Below are 22,029 nucleotides of genomic sequence, written 5' to 3'. Positions count from 1 at the left end.
TTTTTAAATTGCATTTTAAAGTAACCTATGGGACTTTTTGAAATGATTTCTAATAAGCAACACACTAAAAAAAATACTAAACAAAAAATGTACTGGAAATATTTTAAATGGCACTGGTCCTCTACAGTGTGATCTGTCAGCTGAATATGACAGCACAGGATAACAAAAATAATTACATTGAATTATTGAAAAAAAAATATAAGAATGGACATATACTGCATGTTGAATACACTGAATTGTATTTTGCATTTTTCTCAGTTGGTGGCTGCCAGCAGTTTGAAATGTTGTTCAAAAAGAGAAATTATTTGATTAAAAGTGATCAAAGTTGTCGAATATTTACAGAAGAGCAGTTTGCTGAAGAATCACAGCCTCTTTTGCAAACTAAGCTTATAATAATACTTTGTAAATGAATTATTACAACCACGTAGGAGCTGCTGCTGTATCAGATCACCTAAATAGAGCTTTTGTTCTTTTTTTAATTTCATCTTTTCTCAAATTTTTTGAAACTTGACGTCGCTGTATAAAGTGAGGCTGTTCAGAGGAGTTCTCGTTCTGCAGACAGACTGATAATACGTTTCTGACACATTTACACTACGGAACGCTGAAAAGTGCAATTCTTACAGAAATCTCCAAATATCAAAAGTTTTTGACACCAAATATGAGCATGAATGTATCCGTGTGTTTCTGTGTGTGTTCCTCATGGTCTCGGTGTCCTAATGTGGCATTCTGGAGGGATATTAACCATTTTTATTAATTCTCCAGTGCTCAAAAATGGTTCAGTTTTGCACCAAATCTGTGTAAAAAAAAAAAATGGTATCGACATAAAAATTCCTGCAACAATTTATGACACATAACTGAACACGGAAATGACCATCATTTCCTCCTATCATCATGTTCTAACCCTCACACTCTAAATAAATACAACAATAAACAGGCACCTAACCAAAACAGATTTACGAATAGAATAACTTGACACACAGAGCCGAGCAGCATTTTAAATTAATCTTCAGATTCCCAGCTTTCAGATGATGTTTATCACTTCTGTTTGGCTTCTGCTGCTGACTTTTAATTTCCACCTGAAGATCCTCTGCCCCTCTTTATTTCACTGCTTTAGTCTGAGATTTTGGATTAATAATCTCTCTGTTAAATTGGATTGGGGCAGAATCAGAGAAGACAGATCACCTCTCAGTGCCCTGTCAACATGACTGTGATGAGTTAAAGGTTGAAAAAGGGGGTTTCCCTCTCTTCTTTCCTTGTCAGCAGGGGGAGGGCTGATGTTAATTGATGAGCGATTTGGATTGGCCGGTGCAGTGAGGGTGCGTGTGATTGGCCGGTGCACAGGGAGGGGGCGGGGCCGTGGCTCAGTGGGTAAAATGGTTGGCATGCGAGGCAGCAGACAGCTATGGCTCACAGCTTCACCCAGGAATATTTCCAGATCCCCGTTGTGACCAGAGCTTACACCACAGCCTGCGTCCTGACCACCGCCGCCGTGGTGAGAACAAACACTCCCTGTCCATAACTGATCATTAATATTTATCTGCAGCGTCATGTGTGAGCCCAGCTGGTGCTCGGAGTAAACTCTGACCTCCAGGAAAAACACAGCAACTTGTAGCAGTATTCACTTATTAAAAACTAAATTTCTGCTTTTTAGCTTTATTTTTATTTTAATTCCTAGTCCTCAGATGACTTTAATCACTTTGATTGGTCTCATGCTGCTTGCTGTGATATATTTTAGATTTTATGTGCATTTCCTGTTATTATACTAAATTACAGAATATCAAAGTGTGTGTTATGCTTTATTCTCATTGTATGCCTGCATGTTTTTTGCACGTTGTTTGTGTCTCAGTAGGTCACACCAGTCGTGCTGCTGCTTTGCATAACTGCATGTTTTCATTCATGTTTGTCAGGTGCAGCACTGCCAGCTGCACGTTTATGACTCCAATCTGATCTTATTTCATATTTTATTTTATCGGCCGTATCCCATCATGTTTTCTGCTAAATATGCCCAGTTTTATTGGTTCTTTCCCAGGTTTTGTCCTCTAGTCATTGTTATCTAACCCTAACAAGGTGGTTAAAATATTCCACATATTGAAAAAATAAATAAAAAGTTAATTTAGTCCTGTGCTGGCCAGGATGAGGAAGCCACCGTCTGTTTGAGCTTTTTTACAAGCCAAATATGATATGATGATGTTCATATGATGGTTGCAGACCAGATTAATCCCAGTGCTAAAACTCCCTGTCTTATTGAGTGATACAGTCTCATATTCAGGGTTGTTTTTCTTCAAAAAACAAAAAAACAAAAAAAAAACAAACATATATTTATATACATTTGCCAGTAGGGTGAGATAATGCCATTTGCTTCCAACACTAATCAACTTCTTAAATCAACAGCGGTGGCTAATCTGCCTTATTCTGTCTCTTTCAGCATATTTATACTTGTTGCCAGAAAAAAATCCTGAAACAAATGAAACTGCACTGGATTATCTCATCCCATTGTATTATCTCCGATTTTTTTTTTGAAGATTTGATGAGACTAAACTGACCTGTTTATGCAGTGACATCAGCCACATTCACTGGATTATTAGACAGATGTGGCAGATGTGTATCACAGGACTTCAAATGATGCTCTCTCACCCTCACAGGCAGATTATACTAACCTGCCAGCTCATAAATCTGTAATCTGTGTTTTTTATTTCAGCAACTCGAGGTCATCACCCCTTTCCAGCTCTACTTTAACCCCGACCTCATCATCAGAAGGTACCAGGTGAGAGCGTACAGGTGTAAATCCTCCCTGCAGTCACTTCAGCCCCGAGTATCTACGCTCTCATGATTATTATTTCTCTCTCTGTCTCTCCCAGCTATGGCGCCTGATAACCAACTTCCTGTTTTTCGGCTCTCTGGGATTCAGTTTCGTGTTCAACATCGTCTTTCTGTATCTTTTGCCACAGTATTTCCTCTTTCTTAAATGTATTTGGTTGAACTGAGCGCATGCACTTGGCTTCTGATGTTTCAGTCCTTGACAGCAGAAGGTATCGATACTGCCGGATGCTGGAGGAAGGCTGCTTCCGGGGCCGGACGGCCGACTTTGTCGTCATGTTCCTGTTCGGCGGCGTCCTGATGACCGTATCCTTTACAGGAGTCCCGACACGACCTCCTGCTGTGTGTCGTGACCCTGCGGAGCCGCTGCTGCAGGGAGGGCCGGGCGACATGTGGGCAAAATCAAACATCACCATATCTGAGACCTTGAAATCAGCATCACAGGGATGACTGCTGGTGCTTTCAGAGGATATTTACACAGAAGAGACTCACCAAACAATCATCAGTAATGTGGATATGATGGCCAAATAATAAAACAGCTGGAACAGTGTAATAAGTTCAGAAAACTGCATTTCTTTATCATAATGTGGCCTCAAAATCCAAGAAAAGACACCAAGACACCAAATCACCATGTTCCAAAATCCAAAATCCCAGTTTCCATCCAGGCTCGTCTCTTCATAATGTCAGTATAATAAAGGAATGTACTCAAACACATCACTTATGCCCCGTCACACTGTTACAGAGTTACCTAAGATCCCACATTATATCTCATTACATGGCACAGTTATTGATAAGACAGTGACATGACGCCCGGCCTCGGCTGCACTGCGGCCTCTGCATGAGAGAGGTTTTGGTCTCCTGAGTGTTTAGGGGGGTCGGGGGGTCGAGGGGGTCAGGAGGGGTTTTAGCGCGGGACAGACGCATGAAGCAGGTCTGCTGCAGCGTCTCCCTCTGCGCTTCACGCTCACGCAGAATAACAGCCGCCTGCCTCGTTCTGATGACGCTCAGCAGTTTGTGTGTGTGTGTGTGTGTGTGTGTGTGCAGAAACTCCACTGCAACATTCCAGGTTAATGATACAGTCCTGGGCTTGTTTTGCACACACACACACACACACACACAGCTGCCTCGGGGCCGCTGTGCTGTTGTTGGAGTGTTTTCTTCAGTCGCCAGGAAGTGTGTTTGTGTGTTTGTGTTCATTAGCGTTGACAATATTCACCCTTTTTGATGAATAACGATGGATAATCTGGCAAAAAATGAAAGTGAAAGTTGTTCTTGATGGAGTTGTTTGCTGTCCCAGTGCTTTTGGAGACTTTGGAGTGTTGTGTTTGAACTCAGACAGGCATCATCAAATACTGAGCGGCCAATTTCTAGTCCACGTTTTTCTTAAAAAATAAATAAATAAATAAATAAATAAAGGCCTTACTGATGCAAAACTCTGTGGGAGGCTCAGATTGGTTGGGTTAAAGCTCAGCGGCCAGCGCCAAAAAACGTAAAAAATAAATTAAACCGCGTACAGAAATTCCATCAAGTCGGCTAAATCAAGATTTTGGATCTTAAAGGAGTCGAGTTGTGACGTTTCAGAAAGTCAGCTCACCGTTTGATGTTTTCTGTGAACGGAGGGAAATTTGATGAAACCTCAGTGAGTCACAATTTCAAACAAAAAGTCGTGTTCGATGTGTATATATATTTTTAAAAAGTTTTGTTTTCTGCTGTTTGTGGTAATAAAACCTCGGCGTGTTGGCTAAAGCTAGCCCTCTTGTCATTAGCTTATTATGCTAATTAGCTGAAGTCTATTATTGTTTTTAATAATAATAATAATCTTTACCAACCAGCTGGCTGGCAGCTCCACCTACTGAGATTTAACTCAACCAGTGAAATCAAAAGTGTATCAGGGCCTTTTGAAGGAAAAAAAAAATTATGCAGGCGGTGGGGGGGGGGATTATATTCTGAGAAAAAAACTGGGATATTCTCTGAGATTAAAGTGGTAAATTTACGAGAAAAAAAGAACTCAGAAAACTGTCACACATATATACCAGTAATGATATTTAGTATGAAGGATGTCCTGGAGATTTGAGTCCAGAATCACAATAATCATCATCAACATCCAGACGTCATCCATGATTTTTCCCGACGGCAGTCTTGAGTTGCTGCCGTCACTCTGCCGATCAGCCTCAGGTGAGACTAGGACTCAGGTGGGACTAGGACTCAGGTGGGACAAGGACTCAGGTGGGACTTGTTCTCAGGTAAGACTAGGACTCAGGTGAGACTAGGCCTCAGGTGAGACTTGGCCTCAGGTGAGACTAGGACCCAGGTGAGACTCAGGCCTCAGGTGAGACTCAGGCCTCAGGTGAGACGAGGACTCAGGTGAGACTCAGGCCTCAGGTGAGACTATGACTCAGGTGAGACTCAGGCCTCAGGTGAGACTAGGACTCAGGGGAGACTCAGGTGAGACCTGGCCTCAGGTGAGACCTGGCCTCAGGTGAGACTTGGCCTCAGGTAAGACTAGGCCTCAGGTGAGACTAGGCCTCAGGTGAGACTTGACCTCAGGTAAGACTAGGCCTCAGGTGAGACTAGGACTCAGGTGAGACTCAGGTGAGACTAGGCCTCAGGTGAGACCTGGCCTCAAGTGAGACTAGGACTCAGGTGAGACTTGGCCTCAGGTAAGACTAGGCCTCAGGTGAGACTTGGCCTCAGGTAAGACTAGGCCTCAGGTGAGACTAGGCCTCAGGTGAGACTTGACCTCAAGTAAGACTAGGACTCAGGGGAGACTCAGGACTCAGGTGAGACTAGGCCTCAGGTGAGACTCAGGCCTCAGGTAAGACTAGGCCTCAGGTGAGACTAGGACTCAGGTAAGACTCAGGTGAGACTAGGCCTCAGGTGAGACTAGGACTCAGGGGAGACTCAGGACTCAGGTGAGACTTGGCCTCAGGTAAGACTAGGTCTCAGGTGAGACTAGGCCTCAGGTGAGACTCAGGACTCAGGTAAGACTTGGTGTCAGGTGAGACTAGGACTCAGGTGAGACTAGGCCTCAGGTGAGACTTGACCTCAGGTAAGACTAGGACTCAGGTGAGACTTGGCCTCAGGTAAGACTAGGTCTCAGGTGAGACTAGGCCTCAGGTGAGACTCAGGACTCAGGTAAGACTTGGTGTCAGGTGAGACTAGGACTCAGGTGAGACTAGGCCTCAGGTGAGACTTGACCTCAGGTAAGACTAGGACTCAGGGGAGACTCAGGACTCAGGTGAGACTAGGCCTCAGGTGAGACTTGACCTCAGGTAAGACTAGGACTCAGGGGAGACTCAGGACTCAGGTGAGACTAGGCCTCAGGTAAGACTAGGTCTCAGGTGAGACTAGGCCTCAGGTGAGACTCAGGACTCAGGTAAGACTTGGTGTCAGGTGAGACTAGGACTCAGGTGAGACTTGGCCTCAGGTAAGACTTGGTGTCAGGTGAGACTAGGACACAGGTGAGACTTGGCCTCAGGTAAGACTTAGGATTCAGGTGAAACTAGGACTCAGGTGAGACTTGCCCTGAGGTGAGACATGGCCTCAGGTGAGACTAGTCCTCAGGTGTGTGTGTGTGAGGAGCTCTGTCTGTGTTTTCCCGCTCGGCTCTGTCCCGGTTGTTTGCGTTGACCCGCCGGCCCGCAGCTGTTCGGCGTGTTCGCCAACCTCTTCTTCCTGGGCCAGGCCTTCACCATCATGCTGGTGTACGTGTGGAGTAGGAGGCACCCGGCCATACGCATGAACTTCTTCGGCCTCCTCAACTTCCAGGCGCCGTACCTGCCCTGGGTGCTCATGGGATTCTCCCTGCTGCTCGGCAACTCCATCGTCGTGGATCTTCTTGGTATTTTTCCAAAAAAAAAAAAAAAAAAAAAAGATCTGATAAAATAAAGTGGATCACCACAAAGACCATAAAAAACCTTGTATACCCTATAAGAGGAATAAACAAATAAAATACACCAAATTGTATCTATAGAACCTTTGCATATACTATAATAAAACAGATGCAAGATATCTATAGAATAGAATATGTATATATAAATTAGACTATACTCTATAATGTATAATTTGCAGTATAATTTCCATGTGTCAGGCCCTGATACCCCACACTGTGAGGCAGAGACTGTCAGACTTGGTTTAGCCTCATGGAAAACACTTTATATAATATATAATTCATAAATATTCATAAGTATATAACATATAATTCAACTTATGAGTGAGGCCCCACAATACAATATTATCACGACACAATACAGTCACAATACAACAGCTGACAGTCAACTGCAATTTTAGACATTTCTCAATATGTCGAGTATTACGATAACATGCATTGTGATATATTAAGATTTATTACCTTTGTTTAAAAAAACTACAAATAATTGTTTTGTCCCCAAATAAAAGCTTTGACAGCATCTGTTTCATCTAATAAGATAGAGGAAGAAGTTTTCATTCTGTTCATGTCACTTCAGTCTTTTTTTATTTGCAGCGAATTGGGACACACTGAGCAGCTCCGTCAGAAAAATGTTGATTCTTGATTACACAATATCGATATTTGGCGTCTGTGTATTGATACAATATTGCCACACAAAACATCACAATACTCTGCTGTATTGTTTTTTTCCCTCCACCACTAATATATATATAGAAATAAATGTGTGTGTGTACATATCTCTATATAAATGTATACAATATATTTGCATGTAAAATTATATAATAAAATACTAGGATGCCCAACATATAATAATATAATAAATATGCAGCGAGGTGAGGATTGGTTTAAATTTGGTTCAACGTTGGCGTATCTCTGCCTCTGACTCTGCCTCCGTCCTCAGGTATTGGCGTCGGCCACATGTACTACTTCCTGGAAGACGTGTTTCCCAACCAGCCGGGCGGCCGGAAGCTGCTGACCACGCCAGAGCTGCTGTGGGTACCAGAGCCGCCCTGCTCTTATCAACCAATATCCATTATTGTTTTGCTCTTAATCCAGGCAGAGCTGCATGCTGCTTCACATTTACACAGCAACTCTTTTTCATTTCCTTATATTTTCTTCTAAGGTAAAACATAAAATTAGTAAATACTAAATTCAGTGTATGTGGAATAGAAAGTGCTGATTGTGTTTATCTTCTTGGTTTCCTTCCCCACTCTCGTTTCCTGCCATTCAAAAGTGTGAGTTTGGGTTTCTGTGACGCTGTGATTTCCTGCATAAATCCACCTGTGTCAACTGGCTTTCTCTTAATCCCAAAGTCCAGTGGTTCTCAAACTTTTTTTTAGTAAAGCTTGTTTTCAGCCAAGAATTGCCTGACCATAGAAAGTTTTGGTAAAAAATTGGTCTATATAAAGGTCAGTCCAGCTCCATCAGAGTGAAACAACAACCTGATCCTGAGCAGATTCTCTTGTTTGTGTTTCTGCTTCTTCTTCTCGTCTTCCTCCTTGTTTCCAGCTTCAACCACTGATCCACTTTCTGGATTTGTTTGGTCTCGTCTTCCCACTCAGAGTGAACAAACGTCCCCGGCAGCAGATTTAAACCACTTTACCAGACTTACATTTACATTTTTATTTTAAATTTTTATTAGTTTTTATTCAAATTATGTATGACTGCGTTCTTGTTTTCATGGCATTTGAGAAAGGTGACTAACCTGATTCCAAAAGCGCCGTGGGTGAAACTTAACTTTGAATTTTGAGCAATTCAAAACACAGAAATCCCGTAAGGTGACGTCATCAAACTGCACAGAGAAAACTCGACCAACCCGGCTGGTCCGTGATGTTTGAAGACAAAGAGACGAGACAGACAAACGATGGAAATGTCAGCATGGCAGCAACTTGATATCTTGTATTTTCCTTTTGTATCGTAAATCTGCATTTTCCAGTTTGGATCAGCCATAAACAACAATACAACTCCACCTCGACTAAACTAATAAGTTTAACACATCGCCGATAAATGTATTTCTTTTGTTCCAACCAAACACAGCCCTAACACTGAAAATCATATTTTCCATGATTTTTTTCACACAGTAACTCTCTCCGGCTCTCACTGAGGCGCTCGGCCATGTCCTCTGTATGTCCCGTTGAGCAACACCACGGCCCTGCTTGCTAAATCTCTGATATTTCAGGCTCTGTGTTGCCGTGTATTGCAGAATTCAGCAGATGTATGCAACCCTGCCGTGTTGTTGCAGGCGGGCGATGTTTGACCAGCCGGAGGACCCGGACTACCGTCCCCTCGCAGAGCGGCGGGCCGAGGAGCCGCCGCGGGACCCGGAGGACGAGGAGACGCCCGACCAGTGACGCCGACGCCCAGAGAAACCACCCGCAGCAAACACACTTAACACACACCGGAAAACTCAAGGCGCAAAAACAGCTGAACTGAATCTCAGCAACACGCTTCATGAACTGGTCCAGTTATGCAAAATGAAATAACATCTCATTTTCCGTTGTGAATCAAAACCACTTTTGCTTTGTGCTAAAAAGGGACAATGGATTTTGGGAGCCTTCAGTGTGTTTTCATACCGAGTTTGTTTCTGTTTATTTGAGCTCTGCCGTGTTTTTTTTTTTCTGCTTTCAGTTTGTTCGTCCAGGTGAGGACAGTGTCATCTGACCTGCACCCAATAAAAAGGAAAATGTCTCAGTCCTCTAACAACAGAGCTGCCGTGTGGTTTGTCAGGAGCGGGAAGTTAACCTGGACCGAACACAGGAAACACCTGAGACACAACGTCTTTTGAACAACAGTCTTGAAAAAGGGGATTTTGCCCAAAAAGTCCATCATGTTGCCGTTTGCAGGAAGTGGACTTGTTTGGTTTTGACTCCTCCTGCTGCAAAAGTCTCTAACCAGGCAGGATGCGTGCTCCCCAAAACCCCGTCCAATAAAACAAGCTGCTTGTGAGTCATGTGACCTTTGCTTACCAATCCCTGGTTCATCTGTAACCAACAGCTCCACTGAGGTAAACAGAGCTCCAACACGGCTTGTACAGAAATCAGATCTAGGAAAAGTCTGACGGACGTAATTTCAAATCTAAAATTCAAAACAGATGTGGCCTTTCTGGTTTATTTAAAATTCATTATAAAAAAAAAAAAAAAAAACTAGCTCCTTATCAGTCTAGAATAGAGTTGAGTCTTAAAACTTTACTAACACTGATTTTCCTGGTGTCCCTGGGATGAGACGTTAACCCGGTCATTCAGATTAAAGTTGATTTTATTTTCTCACTTTTGCAGTAACAGAAGTGCTCCTGCAGTATTTTCTGTTCTATCTGGCATTAAAAAGGGCTTGAAAGACCTTTTGATAAACCCGGCAGGCACCTCGGGCCGGAGACGTTCGCCTGTTTCTGTATTTTTGCGTCAGGAGAAGCAAAAAAAGGAAGAAGACAAGCTCCCAGCTCTCCTCTGGCTGCTGTGCGGCGGCTCATTCACAGAACTGCCGACGGCCTGAAATCCCATCAGGCCGCTCTGCACAGTCTGCACTTTCCCCCGCTGCCTTTGTGGGTGAAACACCGGTGGCAAAATAGAAATTGCTTAGCACAACAACACGCAACCGAGTCCCTGCGGGAGCCCGACAACAAAACAAATGTTTCCACGTCCTCGTAGCGTCATGTGGCTTCACAGACGAGGAGCAGCGGTCACACCGGGGCCCCGGCTGCTGCCCGGCCCTCAGTGTGTCACAGGAAAAAACACCCAAACTGAATTCACACTAAAACTGTTCCCATCTATTCAACTGCAGGAAACCTCTGGCATGGATGAGGGAAAAGGCCAATTCACAACAATACAAAAAATACAACTTAACAAAATCAAAAAATAATAAAATAAATAAATTGATTAAATAAATAAAATTAAAAAATTAAAATGTAAAATTAAAATAAAATAAAATAAATAAATAAAAATGGAAAAAAATATTAATTTATAATATAATAAAAAATATATTTTAAATGAGAATCTGCTCTGGGGACCAGCACTGTACCAGATGTCTGCACTCCAAAGTAATTTTTATTTTGTTCATTCACCGTTTGAAAAAAAAAAAAAAAAAAAAAAAAATCACTGAATTAAATAAATAAAATGTGCAAAATTCATGTGACAGCAGGATGATGCTGACTGGTTGATAACGGTCTAACTCTGGCTCCAACTAAAATTATCCAACGATACACAACATCACCAGAAGCCCCATGAAGCTCAATGACTTTTTATTTTGTAAGAATTATTAAAATGTACAAAAAGACAACAAATACAACATAACAATATATTATCTGAGAGTGGCTGTGTGTTTTCTCCCCTCCGGTCGGTAAACAGAGTCAGTGGTCGAAGTGAGAACAGCGGCTCCACGCTGCGGGACGTCAGGGAGCACCAGCAGGGACAATTTCAACGGGGCTTCGCCAATATTGATCATAATAACAGTAAGAATAATAACAAACAAACAAACTGTAGGGATTTGTTTTGGGGGGTGGGGGTGGGGGTGGGGGGTCTGACTGAGGACGCGGTCGGTCCGTACAGAAAACCTCATGGAGCGGCAGCGAGCTGGAGGAACGTCTTCGTCGTTGCTGCTGTTGACGTTGTGAATCGCGTCAGCCTCACGCCTCGCCGTACGAGCACCGGCCTGCAGGGGGCGCCCACGCCGCCGTCTACCACGCGGGCGCCGTGTTCGCCAGCCGCCTCATTCGCCTGCGAAGCAAACAGAGGCGGAACGTTAACAGGTTTGAGCGGCAGAGACAAGGCGGTCAGCTCCAGGGTTCCTACACGTTTTCTGTTTAAATATTCAGGACGTTTTTCAGACCCGACACCGGCAGACTAAAGGAATTCCTCAAATTTCCAAAACCTAATTCGATTTCCAGACTTCAGCAGAAGCCTTTTCATGGCTTTCTCTGATGATGTCGCTCATTTGTTGTGCTGACGGCTCCTGAGAGGCTTGCTGTAAAAAGTAGAGCTGTGATTTCTTCAAACCTGACATGTTAGACTCAGCAGAGGATGAACATCTTGATAGAAAACGTGTGTTTGATTCAAACTGCACGACTGAACACACAGAAGAAAGCTCGTTTCTGCTGGAAAATCCTGTCCTGGACATGGTGAATTAGCCTTTTTGAAGCTCGTAGCATAGAAAGTAGAGGTCAAATTTCTTTAAGCCTGACATTGTTCGATTCAGCAGAAGAGGCTGAACGTTTTCATGTATAATATGTGGACGATTATCAACTGTTTCTTACTGTCTCTGGGTTTTTGGGGGATGCTATGTAAGATCTCCCACTGGTTGCTCACCTTGTGTTTCTGTCCTGGTCTCTGATCTTCTTCTCCATCTCTGCGTCTGTCAGCGTCTCCAGCAGGGGGCACCACTGGTCGGCGTCTCCCGTGTTTCTGATGGCAATCTCCACCGTGGGCAGCGGGTTCTCACTGCAAGGACACGGTTTGAATCAGATCAGATCATGTAGTTTTGTCTCGAGTCTTTCTTCCTCTTATGTAAACACAGACGTGATGTTTGCTGACGACAGTGAAAATCAAAACACAGCACTGAGTGTTTTTTCTTTATTTACAACCTAGTCCAGTAATTTTAGGCCAAAATTGGGGTCAACTAGGACAAATTGCAAGAGAAGCAAACTCAACTGATTTTGTATCCTCAGTTTGTCCTGAGTTAGGGAAAAAAGTCCAAAGAAATCCCATTGGTGGAAAGTTTTGAAAATCACCTATTTATGACCATATAATACCAAAAAAGGGGTTCAAAATTTGACTTTCAGATATCACTATAAAAATTCACAAGTTGATTACACACACAAAGACAAGAAAAAAAGTCAATTACAAGTTCTTTGAATTATTCTGTTTACACATGCATATCACACATTATCTGATTCGATATGCGCTATAAGGAATATGAGGAATAAATGCCAGAGGAGACATTTAAACAGTGAATTAAAAGGTTACTATATATAAAGTAACATTGAATTAAAAGGTTACTATATAACAGTGAATTAAAAGGTTACTATATATAAAAAAGTGAAAGTCTGAAAGTTAAATTTTGAACCCATTTCACCTGTGTGTTAAAACAGTGATTTTTTTTTGGTAAGATGTGGTCATAAATAGGTGATTTTCAAAACTTTCCATCAATGGGATTCCTTGGGACTTTTTTCCCTCACTCAGGACAAACTGAGGATACAAAATCAGTTGAGTTTTTTTCTCTTGCAATTTGTCCAAGGTTTTTTCATAAAATGACTGGACTAACCTGGAACACGTGGATACGAGGCACAAACACCAGATCCCGAGTCACACAACATGTATGTGATGTGTATCTAAATGCTCAAATCACAATCTGCCACTAAGTGAATCCTATCCTTGTGCAAATCTGGAGAAATGTCATACTTTTGGTGTCAAAGCAGCTGAGCCGAGCAGCACAGGAGAAACAGCACGTCTGAAACAAGCAGAGGTGCTGTTTCTCCTGTTTCTGTTTATTTATAAGAGTTCATCCATATCAGAATGGGATAGGAGTTCAATCCTACAACATAATAACAACATAAACTGGAGGAAAAAACTAGCAGCAGACTTGGTTCAGCTCAGTGAATCACCAGACAGGATTTTTCCTTACAGACAGTTCATTATGAAAACACATCACCACAATATCATCAAACAAGTGGGAAAACCCAACATGATCTTGAAATTCTTGATCCTCCTCCAGCTGCACAGAGCCACAAACACCAGATGTTAAATGGCGAGTCTCGGTCCAACTGTGACAGAGAGCAGCGCCTCTGTGCTTCCAGGTTTTGATGGAACGCTGCGTTTCGTAACGCGACGCAGACCGAACCCAAACCGTCTGCGACACCTCACCCAGAGACACACACAAACACCACGGCCGCAAAACAAAACCCACAACCTTTACACTTCAACCCGTCAAGACGCGTTTGTACGTCACAGAGAACGAGTCAGGACAGAGGCACCTTGTGTGTGTGTGTGTACGTTTACATTTTAGGAATTCAGCCGATGCTCTTGTTCAGAAACAGAACAAGAGACTCAGCTTCAGCCTCGAGACCCCAAACATCACCAGCAGCCGGCGGTGATGAGAGTCAAAGGTCAAAGGCACGGCGCTCTGACACAACATGCAACGGGACAAACATTTATAAGACTGTGTGTTTATTTCCAACATTTTCAAGCCCTGTCAGTGACAAACTTCCTTTCCAGGCTTGTCAAGCAACAGACTCGGCTTTCTTCTGGGAAAAAAACAAACAGGGACTTTTTAATATCTTGTCAGCAACTCCTGAAAAATGTCATTAAGTCCCTCTGAATGCGCTCAAGATGTGAGAACTGTGTTGTTGTGGTAAAATGTCAGATACTAACACCCGTGAGTGACGCTGCAACGTAAGATTTAACGTAACAATCGAACATTGGACATCAAACTCAGGGGCTTTTCAATGACTTTCAGGGTCTTTGTTTGGAGGGTGGGTTGAGGTTATATTCCCTGTAATACTGTGATTTTATAATCTCAGATTTTGAGTTTTTTCTTATAAATTTGTGAGATGTTTTAGCACTTTGACCTAAGAGAATATCCAAGCTTTTTCTCGTAAATTTGCAACTTTAATCTTGGAAATTCTCATTTTTTTCCCCTCAGAATACAACTCCTCCTATTTCCCCCCTACAACGGCCCCGTCATACATTTCTGTGACCCGACATTTTATTTTTTGAAGTCAGAGATGACACAGTTAATATTTTATGCTTTATGAACACCTTCATCTTCATCTGAATTAAAGAGTCAAGGATTTTCAAGGTCTGTGGAAGCCTTTTGCCTTATTATAGAAGAAATGAATGTTGATGAAGTGGTTGCTGTCTGAAAGATGTTTTTCTCAGCGTGTGTGTGTGTGTGTGTGTGTGTGTGTGTGTGTGTGCCTGTTACCTGAAGGCGTACGTCCTCTGGTGCCAGCTCAGTTGGCCTCGGATGCTGTAGGCGATGGTGGTGACGAACTCTCCGCCCAGGCCGAGCTCGGAGCAGAGCTTCAGGGCGAACTTCTCCGGAGAGTTCTCGCGCTCCGACATGTCCCACTCGAACTGGTCCACCAGCGAGATGTTCCCCACGTGGATGTTCAGCTGCAGCCGCGGGACCAGGGCGACATTTACACCGTCAAACAACTTTATCCATGTCTGCTGAGCTTACTTTCACCGTAGAAATTATTTTATGTTTCCTAGTCTGACCAGCAGCCAAAAAACTCATATTATTACTTTCATAATGATATGAATATGGAAAGGAAGACAATCTTAGCATCTTACTGAATTCAGTGAAGCTGGAATCAGACCGTGTTTGGCTTTTTTACCAAACAAATGACTAAAATGATCAATCAATTATCAAAATCATAATTTGTCAATCGACTTACTGAGTAATCAACTCATTGTTTTAGACTGATTTTTGTCGTTTTATTAAATATCAGATACCATCAACTGCCTGTTCCTTCCCGTCTTGTGCAGTCACGTTCTCTTTATAATTAGGGATCAATCCATTTTTCAGGACGTTTTTCAGGGCCGATACCAATAATCAGTAATTTAGGACACTGATATCTGATATCTGGGGCTGATATTCAGATGCAGTAAATTTGAAATTGTAGTCTCAAAATGTACTGTATTAAAAAAAAAAATCAACACAAACATTTTGAATTAACAAATGCTTAATTAACACTGATATATTAATAAATAAATAAATAAATAAATGAATAAATGGAAAATTTGGAGATTTTTTTGTTGTTGCAAAAAGTCACCGAAAATGTTGCACAAACATACAAAAAAAAATGAAGATGACAAGAAAATATTTATAATTATTATATATATATATTATATGACCTACATTTAAAAGGTTAGGTCAGTGAAGCTGGATCAGATTTCTTGTTTTTAAATGTTTGTGAAAGGCATTAATGTGAATAAATTCACTAAAACTGTGATATTAAAACTGTAGCCTCTCTGTCTTTAAAGCAGGTCAGTAAAGCCAACACACCACAACTTAGTATTTCTGTCTTTCTGTAAAACCAAATTAAATACAAATCCAGTGAAAACAGAATTGAGAATTATACCCACATTATCTGAAACGCTCTGAGCTGCTTTTTTTGCTACTGACAGTCAGACGGAGAGGCGGCGTCTGACTGGTTTTCACATCAGCCGTCACGTAAATCAAACCTGTTTCTGATTCTCAGCCCTGATCATTAGTTGATCCTTATTTCTAACTTCTCTAACTGTTCAATGATGTTAATTAGTTTTGTGTTTAAAGGCCTCATGTTTTTCCATCAGTCTCTGTCTCAGTTTGCGGCCTACACGCTGCTTCACCTCACCAAGAGTGAAACTGTCATGACGTCAGATGTGAAACTTTTCAAATTAAAAGCCGTCGAGAGGATGTGAGTGTGAGCAGCGTCACCTTGATGATGACCCTCTGGTCCGTCTGCTCCTCCAGGATGCTGTCTGTCGGATACGACTCGATCTGCTGCCGGATGGCGGAGGCGATGGCGGGGACGAAGGCCAGCGGGTTCAGGTCCAGGTCGTCGCACAAGATCTCAGCGAACATCTCGGGCGTCATCAGCTTCTCTGGAGAGATCAGTACAGAAACACGATGAGGACAAACGTGTTCCATGCATGTGTTCCTTATCAGTTTCACCACGACCACCATCAGCCGCTCATTTCTGTTTCTTTGTAAGACGGATATGGTCGCCTTCTAGTGCCCTCATTATGAACAGAAGTGAGACTAAGGAGCTGGTTATTATGAGTCACCGCCTGCCATTATTTTCCACCTGTTTTGATGACTGATCAGCCTGTTGAAGCAGTAAAGGAGCTTAAATCTGTTTATTTTATTTATTCAATTTATAAAGGACAGTGTGCACTTTCATAAGCTATTCACTAGAATAAAAAGATGCGTGCACCAGATTTAGCAAGGAAGCTAATTTCCATCCGCAGTCCTTACAAAAAATATTAAAACAATCAACACAGTAAAATAAACAGACCTGCACCTATCAGATACCAGTACATACAATATAAACACTACAAGCAGGCACGTGTGTGTTCTGCATGCCATACGGCCTATATCACAAACCACACGATGCCATACATACATCAATAAACAACCTAAACATTCCTAATGTAAAGTGCAATGTAAAAATGCCAGTTAGGTAGTAGAAATTATTATTGCATGCTTAAAGTGCCAATGTAGAATGCTTGTAAACCTATTAGCATTATAATGTAAAGTGCCGTTGCAGAATATTAAAGTCATGAAGTTATTGATGTCATCAGATATGATTGCAGATATTTTAAATAACAACCATGGTAGTTCAGGAACCTTTTTGATGGCACTTTAAGTTTTACAGTTTTACAACACAGAATACATTTAAAAAAAAAAAAAAAAAAAAAAAAGCAATGCAGCACTTGTATCCAATCAGTGAAATTTCCCCACCGTGGGACTAATAAAGGAATATCTTATCTTATCTCTTATCTTATCTTAAATGGGATTCATATCATATAAGCAAGGAAATTTTAAAAAGACAGTTTTGCAGAAGTCTAGTTGAAAGTGTTTGAGCTTAAAAAATGTGGACATGGTGTGGCCACCTGCGGTCTAAGAATAAAAATAGACTCTCCAGAGGTATAGCCATGGACAGTAAAATTATTGGGAAAAAGCAGAGACAGCTGGGATGTACAGAATATAAAATGCAGGTGAAATATTGTGTCTGTCTGTGTTCATTCCCTCTTTTAAAGAAATTATAAAACTGCCCTTGGGAAGGCGCTAGAGAGACACTGCAGCCACCCGGGTTTGCAGAGTTCTGAGGTTTTCTTTTCTTTTCCAGCTCTTGACGAGGCTTTACATTTTGTTAGTTTGAAGGTAGTTTTGACAGTTTCAAGTATTTTTACTAACTGTGCAATGCTGTTGGGTGCGATGGTGGGTTTGTGTGTATTTGCAATGTATGGAGCAAGCTATTTTGGTGTTTACGATTTAAAATTTGCCATGATACTTTGCAAAATTTGGTGCTGTTCCATCCCATATAGCGGTGGAACTGTTTGTAATGTACTGTATGTTTGTTTGTCTTTGTAGTTGCAGTTTCACACTCTCCATAACCCCATAAACATCACGTGGTGGTGCTGGGAGTCATTTATCAGAGTGTTTTATCAGTGCTTCTCTGGTGAATTTCATTACACATCAGACTAATCTGTTCTCTGTGGAAACCCAATGCAACCAAATGTTTTCCGTGTAGCTGTTGCACATGCCATCTGCTTTTTGACAACACAGATCACCATTAAATATCACTAAAAAAATAACATAAAAAACATCTTTTTATATTAAACCACTGTGGAATCCAAAGCCAGTGGAGCTTTAGCTTCCACACAAATGCCCGTTTCTGTCTGCACAAAAAAAGACGTTTTTTCCTCCAACAACTACGCTGTGATCTGAACACTCTGTGCTGACGTGACGTGAGCCGGTGTTTCGGTGCGGCGATGTTTACCGTTCATGTTCCAGGTGAAAGCGTCCCTGAGCTTCTGTCCCTCGATCTCCATGTCCAGCCGGATGGGAACCAGAACTTCGGACTGGGTGGCGTTTTCATGGATCACCGCTGGGTCGTGATCGTCGAAGCTGAGCGACACAAACACAGCAGCCGACAGAAAGTTCAACTACACGGCTAATAAATTAAACAGCCAGGGTTACAAGGTGCGGTCTGAGGTATCAGGCAAGGCACAACGATCATGAGTCAATGCGTTATATATTCATTTTATATAGACAGATATTCTTACGATGTTGTTGGCTATTCTACTGATTATTTTTCTATTAATCAATCCATCAATTAATCATGCACTGTCAAAAATAAAGCCACAGTCTGATGGACATGATCAGAGTCCAAAATGATGTCTTCAAATGTCTTCCTTAGTTTGACCAGCAGGTCAAAAAAAACCCCTAAGTATTAATTTAATAAAGATATGACAAGCACAATGGAAGACACTCAGAATCTTAGTGAAGCTAATCAGACAATGTTTGGTGTTTTTACTTCATGAATGACTAAAACAATTAGTAGATTACCAAAATTATAACTGATTTATTTTCTGACTAATGACTGAATGATCTCTTGAGGCCTGCTCATCTAGTTCTGGTCTTGGTAACTGAGTGACTGGTTGGCTGTCACGGCCGCCGCTCACCACAGGGGGAAAGTCCTCTTCTTGTCGCGGCCCAGTCGGCTGCGGTTGATGGTGGTGGAGCAGGGGACGGCGTCCAGGTGGTGGGAGCTGTTGGGCAGAGTGGGAACCCACTGGCTGTTCCTCTTCGCCTTCTGTTCCCTGTGGACACACCGCGACAGGTGAAGATTTAAAAAATCCTAAAATCGGCTTATGGGTCCCCAAACTTATTTTACAAAGCCAAAAACTTCAGATCCCCTCAGAATTTCATACAAAATGTACATGACCGTCCTACTGTTGTGTAAACTAAAGCAACCTCTCCATTTTTACAACACAATTAGTTTTGAGATCCAAAAAAAAAAAAAAAACTTTCAAGTTAAATCAACTTTCCCAAGAATCTCACGACCATGGGAACCCTGTCATGCCATCATTTTTTTCGGTACACAGAAGTGGACAGCTCGGATGTGGCTGTGACAGCTCACAGTCGGAGCTCAGAGCTTCGTACCTGAGGTAGGCGGGCGGCTCTGTGCTGATGGACACGGCTTTGTACTTCTCGTCGTTTCCTTCAAAGATCTCCTCGACCTCCGAGGCCTTCAGCAGCGTCACACTGGTGGCCAGCGTGGTGTAACCGTGATCTGAGCAACGACACCAACAAGAGACTCAACCAGGGCGGGACAGAGACCGAAACATCCCGCTCAACCAGAGGCACTACTGATTTATTTATTTATTTATTTATTTTTAATCCTTTATTTAACCAGGAGGGTCCCACTGACACACAGATCTCTTCCTCCAGAGAGTCCTGGTCAAGACAGTTAGTTTCACAGGAAGGGGAGCCATGTAGGTCAGACAGCGACATCCAAACAAATTTCACCTCAAATCAAGGAAAGGATGTAAAAGAGCAACATGTTTCCTTCACAGTAGTTTGTAAAACACATTTAAAAATATTAAACGGGAGTTCTTCTAAGGTGATGATATTTTGCAGCTCTTTTCGTGCCCTTTCAAAGAATCTGATTAGGTAGAGCTACCGCTGCTTGTATGAAAGGATAAAAGGCTTAAAAGCAACATGAGCAGCGTCTTAAAGATTCATACACAAACCAAGTGTGTGAGTGTGTGTGAGGCTGCACCTGTGACTGTCACCTCGGTGAGAGATTAACAGTGCGCTTCAGAAACAGTAAAGAGTGTGTGATTTAAAATGCAGTGAGAACAAAAGCTGTTAGTTGTTTTTTTTTTTTTTTTTTTTAGAAAAGAGAACGGCTCTGCACGTCATGTTGTCCATGTGATTATAAGAGCAGGAGAATAAAGTAACGTCCAGTTGGTGTTTTTAAGTTGTTTTTAGACGAGTGTGTCATTTTCACTCTCGCTACACTTTAAAGATCAAATGAGTGTGAACCCACAGTCACATCGCGTGTCGTATCACCATCAAAATATTTGGTATAAATATCGAGGTCTGAGACTTCCTGTCCACATGGTGCTGCTCAAGCTTCTATTTGTAGATGCAGAGGATTGATTTCTACTGACCGCGTGACGCCTCTACTGTTTTCTACTAACCCTGTGATGACTCCAGCACTAATTTCTACTGACTATGCGATGATTCTAGTGTTTTCTACAGATCGTATGATGCCTCTTCTGATTTTCTACTAAAAGTGTGATGCTTCTACTATTTTCTACAGATCGTATGCTGCTCCTTCTGTTTTCTACTGATCATGCAATGCCTCTACTGTTTTCTATTGATCATGCAACGTCTCTACTGTTTTCTACTGACCGTGCAAGGCTTCTACTGTTTTCTACTGGCCGTGTGATGCTTCTACTGTTTTCTACTGACCGTAAGATGATTCTAGTGTTTTCTACTGACCGTAAGATGCTTCTAGTCTTTTCTACAGATCGTATGATGCTTCTTCTGTTTTACATCATACAATGCCTCTACTGTTTTCTACTGACCGTAAAATGCTTCTAGTGTTTTCTACTGATCGTGTGATGACTCTACTATTTTCTACTGACCATGTGATGCTTCTAGTGTTTTCTACTGACCGGGTGATGCTTCTAGTGTTTTCTACTGACCGTGTGATGACTCTACTATTTTCTACTGACCGTGTGATGCTTCTAGTGTTTTCTACTGACCGGGTGATGCTTCTAGTGTTTTCTACTGACCGGGTGATGCTTCTAGTGTTTTCTACTGACCGTGTGATGACTCTACTATTTTCTACTGACCGTGTGATGATTCTAGTGTTTTCTACTGACCGTGTGATGACTCTACTATTTTCTACTGACCGTGTGATGACTCTACTATCTTCTTCCTCTCCTCCACCGAGGCCAGTTTCCTCCATAGTGACGGGTATCTCTTGTAGAGGGAGCCTCTGAACATACGAAGGTAGTTTCCAACCTAAAAAAAAAAAAAACCCACAGGCAGAGGCACTGGGTCATAAAACACGAGGAACAGACCCCAGCTCGGCCATACAGAATCAGTTTAAATCGACTTAAAGGGTAAAGATGAAGCCGTGTGGCGTTCATTATTGTCTCCGGCTAAATAACGTTAGCTAAGGCGAGTCAAACTACATCACAATGAAGCCAAAGCTCTCAATAACGGTTATAAACATCGTTTATCTGAGGTGAAATGTGCTCCGTGTTGCGAATGTAAACGTATTAGTTTGTTTTTAAGCTGGAAGTGAGTTCAAATTCAGCCAAAAACAATGAATGAGCCTCACCGCCTGTCCCTGCTGCTAGCATCGTTAGCTCGTCGGCTAGCGAGCTAACTGCCGGCCGACAGGAACACGGTGGATTTCGGCGACATAACTGAAGAATAACAGTCGCGGTGTGTTAATGGGACAAAATACTCACCTCCGACCCAATCATATAAAAATCTCCATCCTCCTCCAGCTGAAATTTGACAGGTTTTTGTCCAAACGTCTTGCTAAGCGCCATAGTGAAATGCAATAACAAAGCTCTGGGCCGGTGCGCATGCGCCAATGTGAGAAGGACGCGGCGCCGCGAGATGACATCACATCGATCTAACGTTGCGTTCCAGAGCCCGTCTACGACTTCTGTCCTATCTTAACTTTATCTCCTTCTGTCTACTATATTAGACATTTTCTGATTGTACCCATAGATATCTATAATAAAGGCTAGATGTCTCATAGATATCTATAA

At 42.2% G+C, this 22,029-nt stretch overlaps 2 protein-coding genes across 2 annotated transcripts; one reads left to right on the top strand and one right to left on the bottom strand.

Annotated features, from left to right (window-relative positions):
• Positions 1-1,362: 1,362 nt before the first annotated feature.
• Positions 1,363-9,407, top strand: derl3 (derlin 3). The gene is made up of 7 exons (XM_030060402.1): positions 1,363-1,492; positions 2,699-2,764; positions 2,859-2,932; positions 3,030-3,123; positions 6,463-6,658; positions 7,647-7,737; positions 8,988-9,407. Exons 1-7 carry the CDS (start codon positions 1,403-1,405, stop codon positions 9,094-9,096), a joined length of 720 nt encoding a protein of 239 aa, XP_029916262.1. The 5' UTR covers positions 1,363-1,402; the 3' UTR covers positions 9,097-9,407.
• Positions 9,408-10,962: 1,555 nt separating this feature from the next.
• On the bottom strand, positions 10,963-21,874 carry smarcb1a (SWI/SNF related BAF chromatin remodeling complex subunit B1a). The gene is made up of 9 exons (XM_030060982.1): positions 21,721-21,874; positions 21,154-21,265; positions 19,391-19,520; positions 18,910-19,047; positions 18,225-18,352; positions 16,157-16,323; positions 14,657-14,847; positions 12,043-12,174; positions 10,963-11,454 (listed from the first exon to the last, which is right to left on the bottom strand). Exons 1-9 carry the CDS (start codon positions 21,802-21,804, stop codon positions 11,415-11,417), a joined length of 1,122 nt encoding a protein of 373 aa, XP_029916842.1. The 5' UTR covers positions 21,805-21,874; the 3' UTR covers positions 10,963-11,414.
• Positions 21,875-22,029: the final 155 nt, after the last annotated feature.

This window comes from Myripristis murdjan, chromosome 9 (assembly GCF_902150065.1).
Source record: "Myripristis murdjan chromosome 9, fMyrMur1.1, whole genome shotgun sequence".
NCBI classification, from domain to species: domain Eukaryota; kingdom Metazoa; phylum Chordata; class Actinopteri; order Holocentriformes; family Holocentridae; genus Myripristis; species Myripristis murdjan.
The sequence above is the reverse complement of the archived record's forward strand: the minus strand, read 5'-3'. Positions and strand labels throughout refer to the sequence as shown.

Coding starts and splice junctions, on each gene's coding strand:
- derl3 (XM_030060402.1), top strand. CDS start 1,403: ATGGCTCACAGCTTCACCCAGGAATATTTCCAGATCCCCGTTGTGACC. Junction 1,493..2,698: donor TCCTGACCACCGCCGCCGTG/GTGAGAACAAAC, acceptor TTTTTATTTCAG/CAACTCGAGGTCATCACCCC. Junction 3,124..6,462: donor TCGGCGGCGTCCTGATGACC/GTATCCTTTACA, acceptor GCCGGCCCGCAG/CTGTTCGGCGTGTTCGCCAA.
- smarcb1a (XM_030060982.1), bottom strand. CDS start 21,804: ATGGCGCTTAGCAAGACGTTTGGACAAAAACCTGTCAAATTTCAGCTG. Junction 19,521..21,153: donor GATAGTAGAGTCATCACACG/GTCAGTAGAAAA, acceptor GTCGTTGCTCAG/ATCACGGTTACACCACGCTG. Junction 12,175..14,656: donor CAGAGGACGTACGCCTTCAG/GTAACAGGCACA, acceptor GTGTCCTTGCAG/TGAGAACCCGCTGCCCACGG.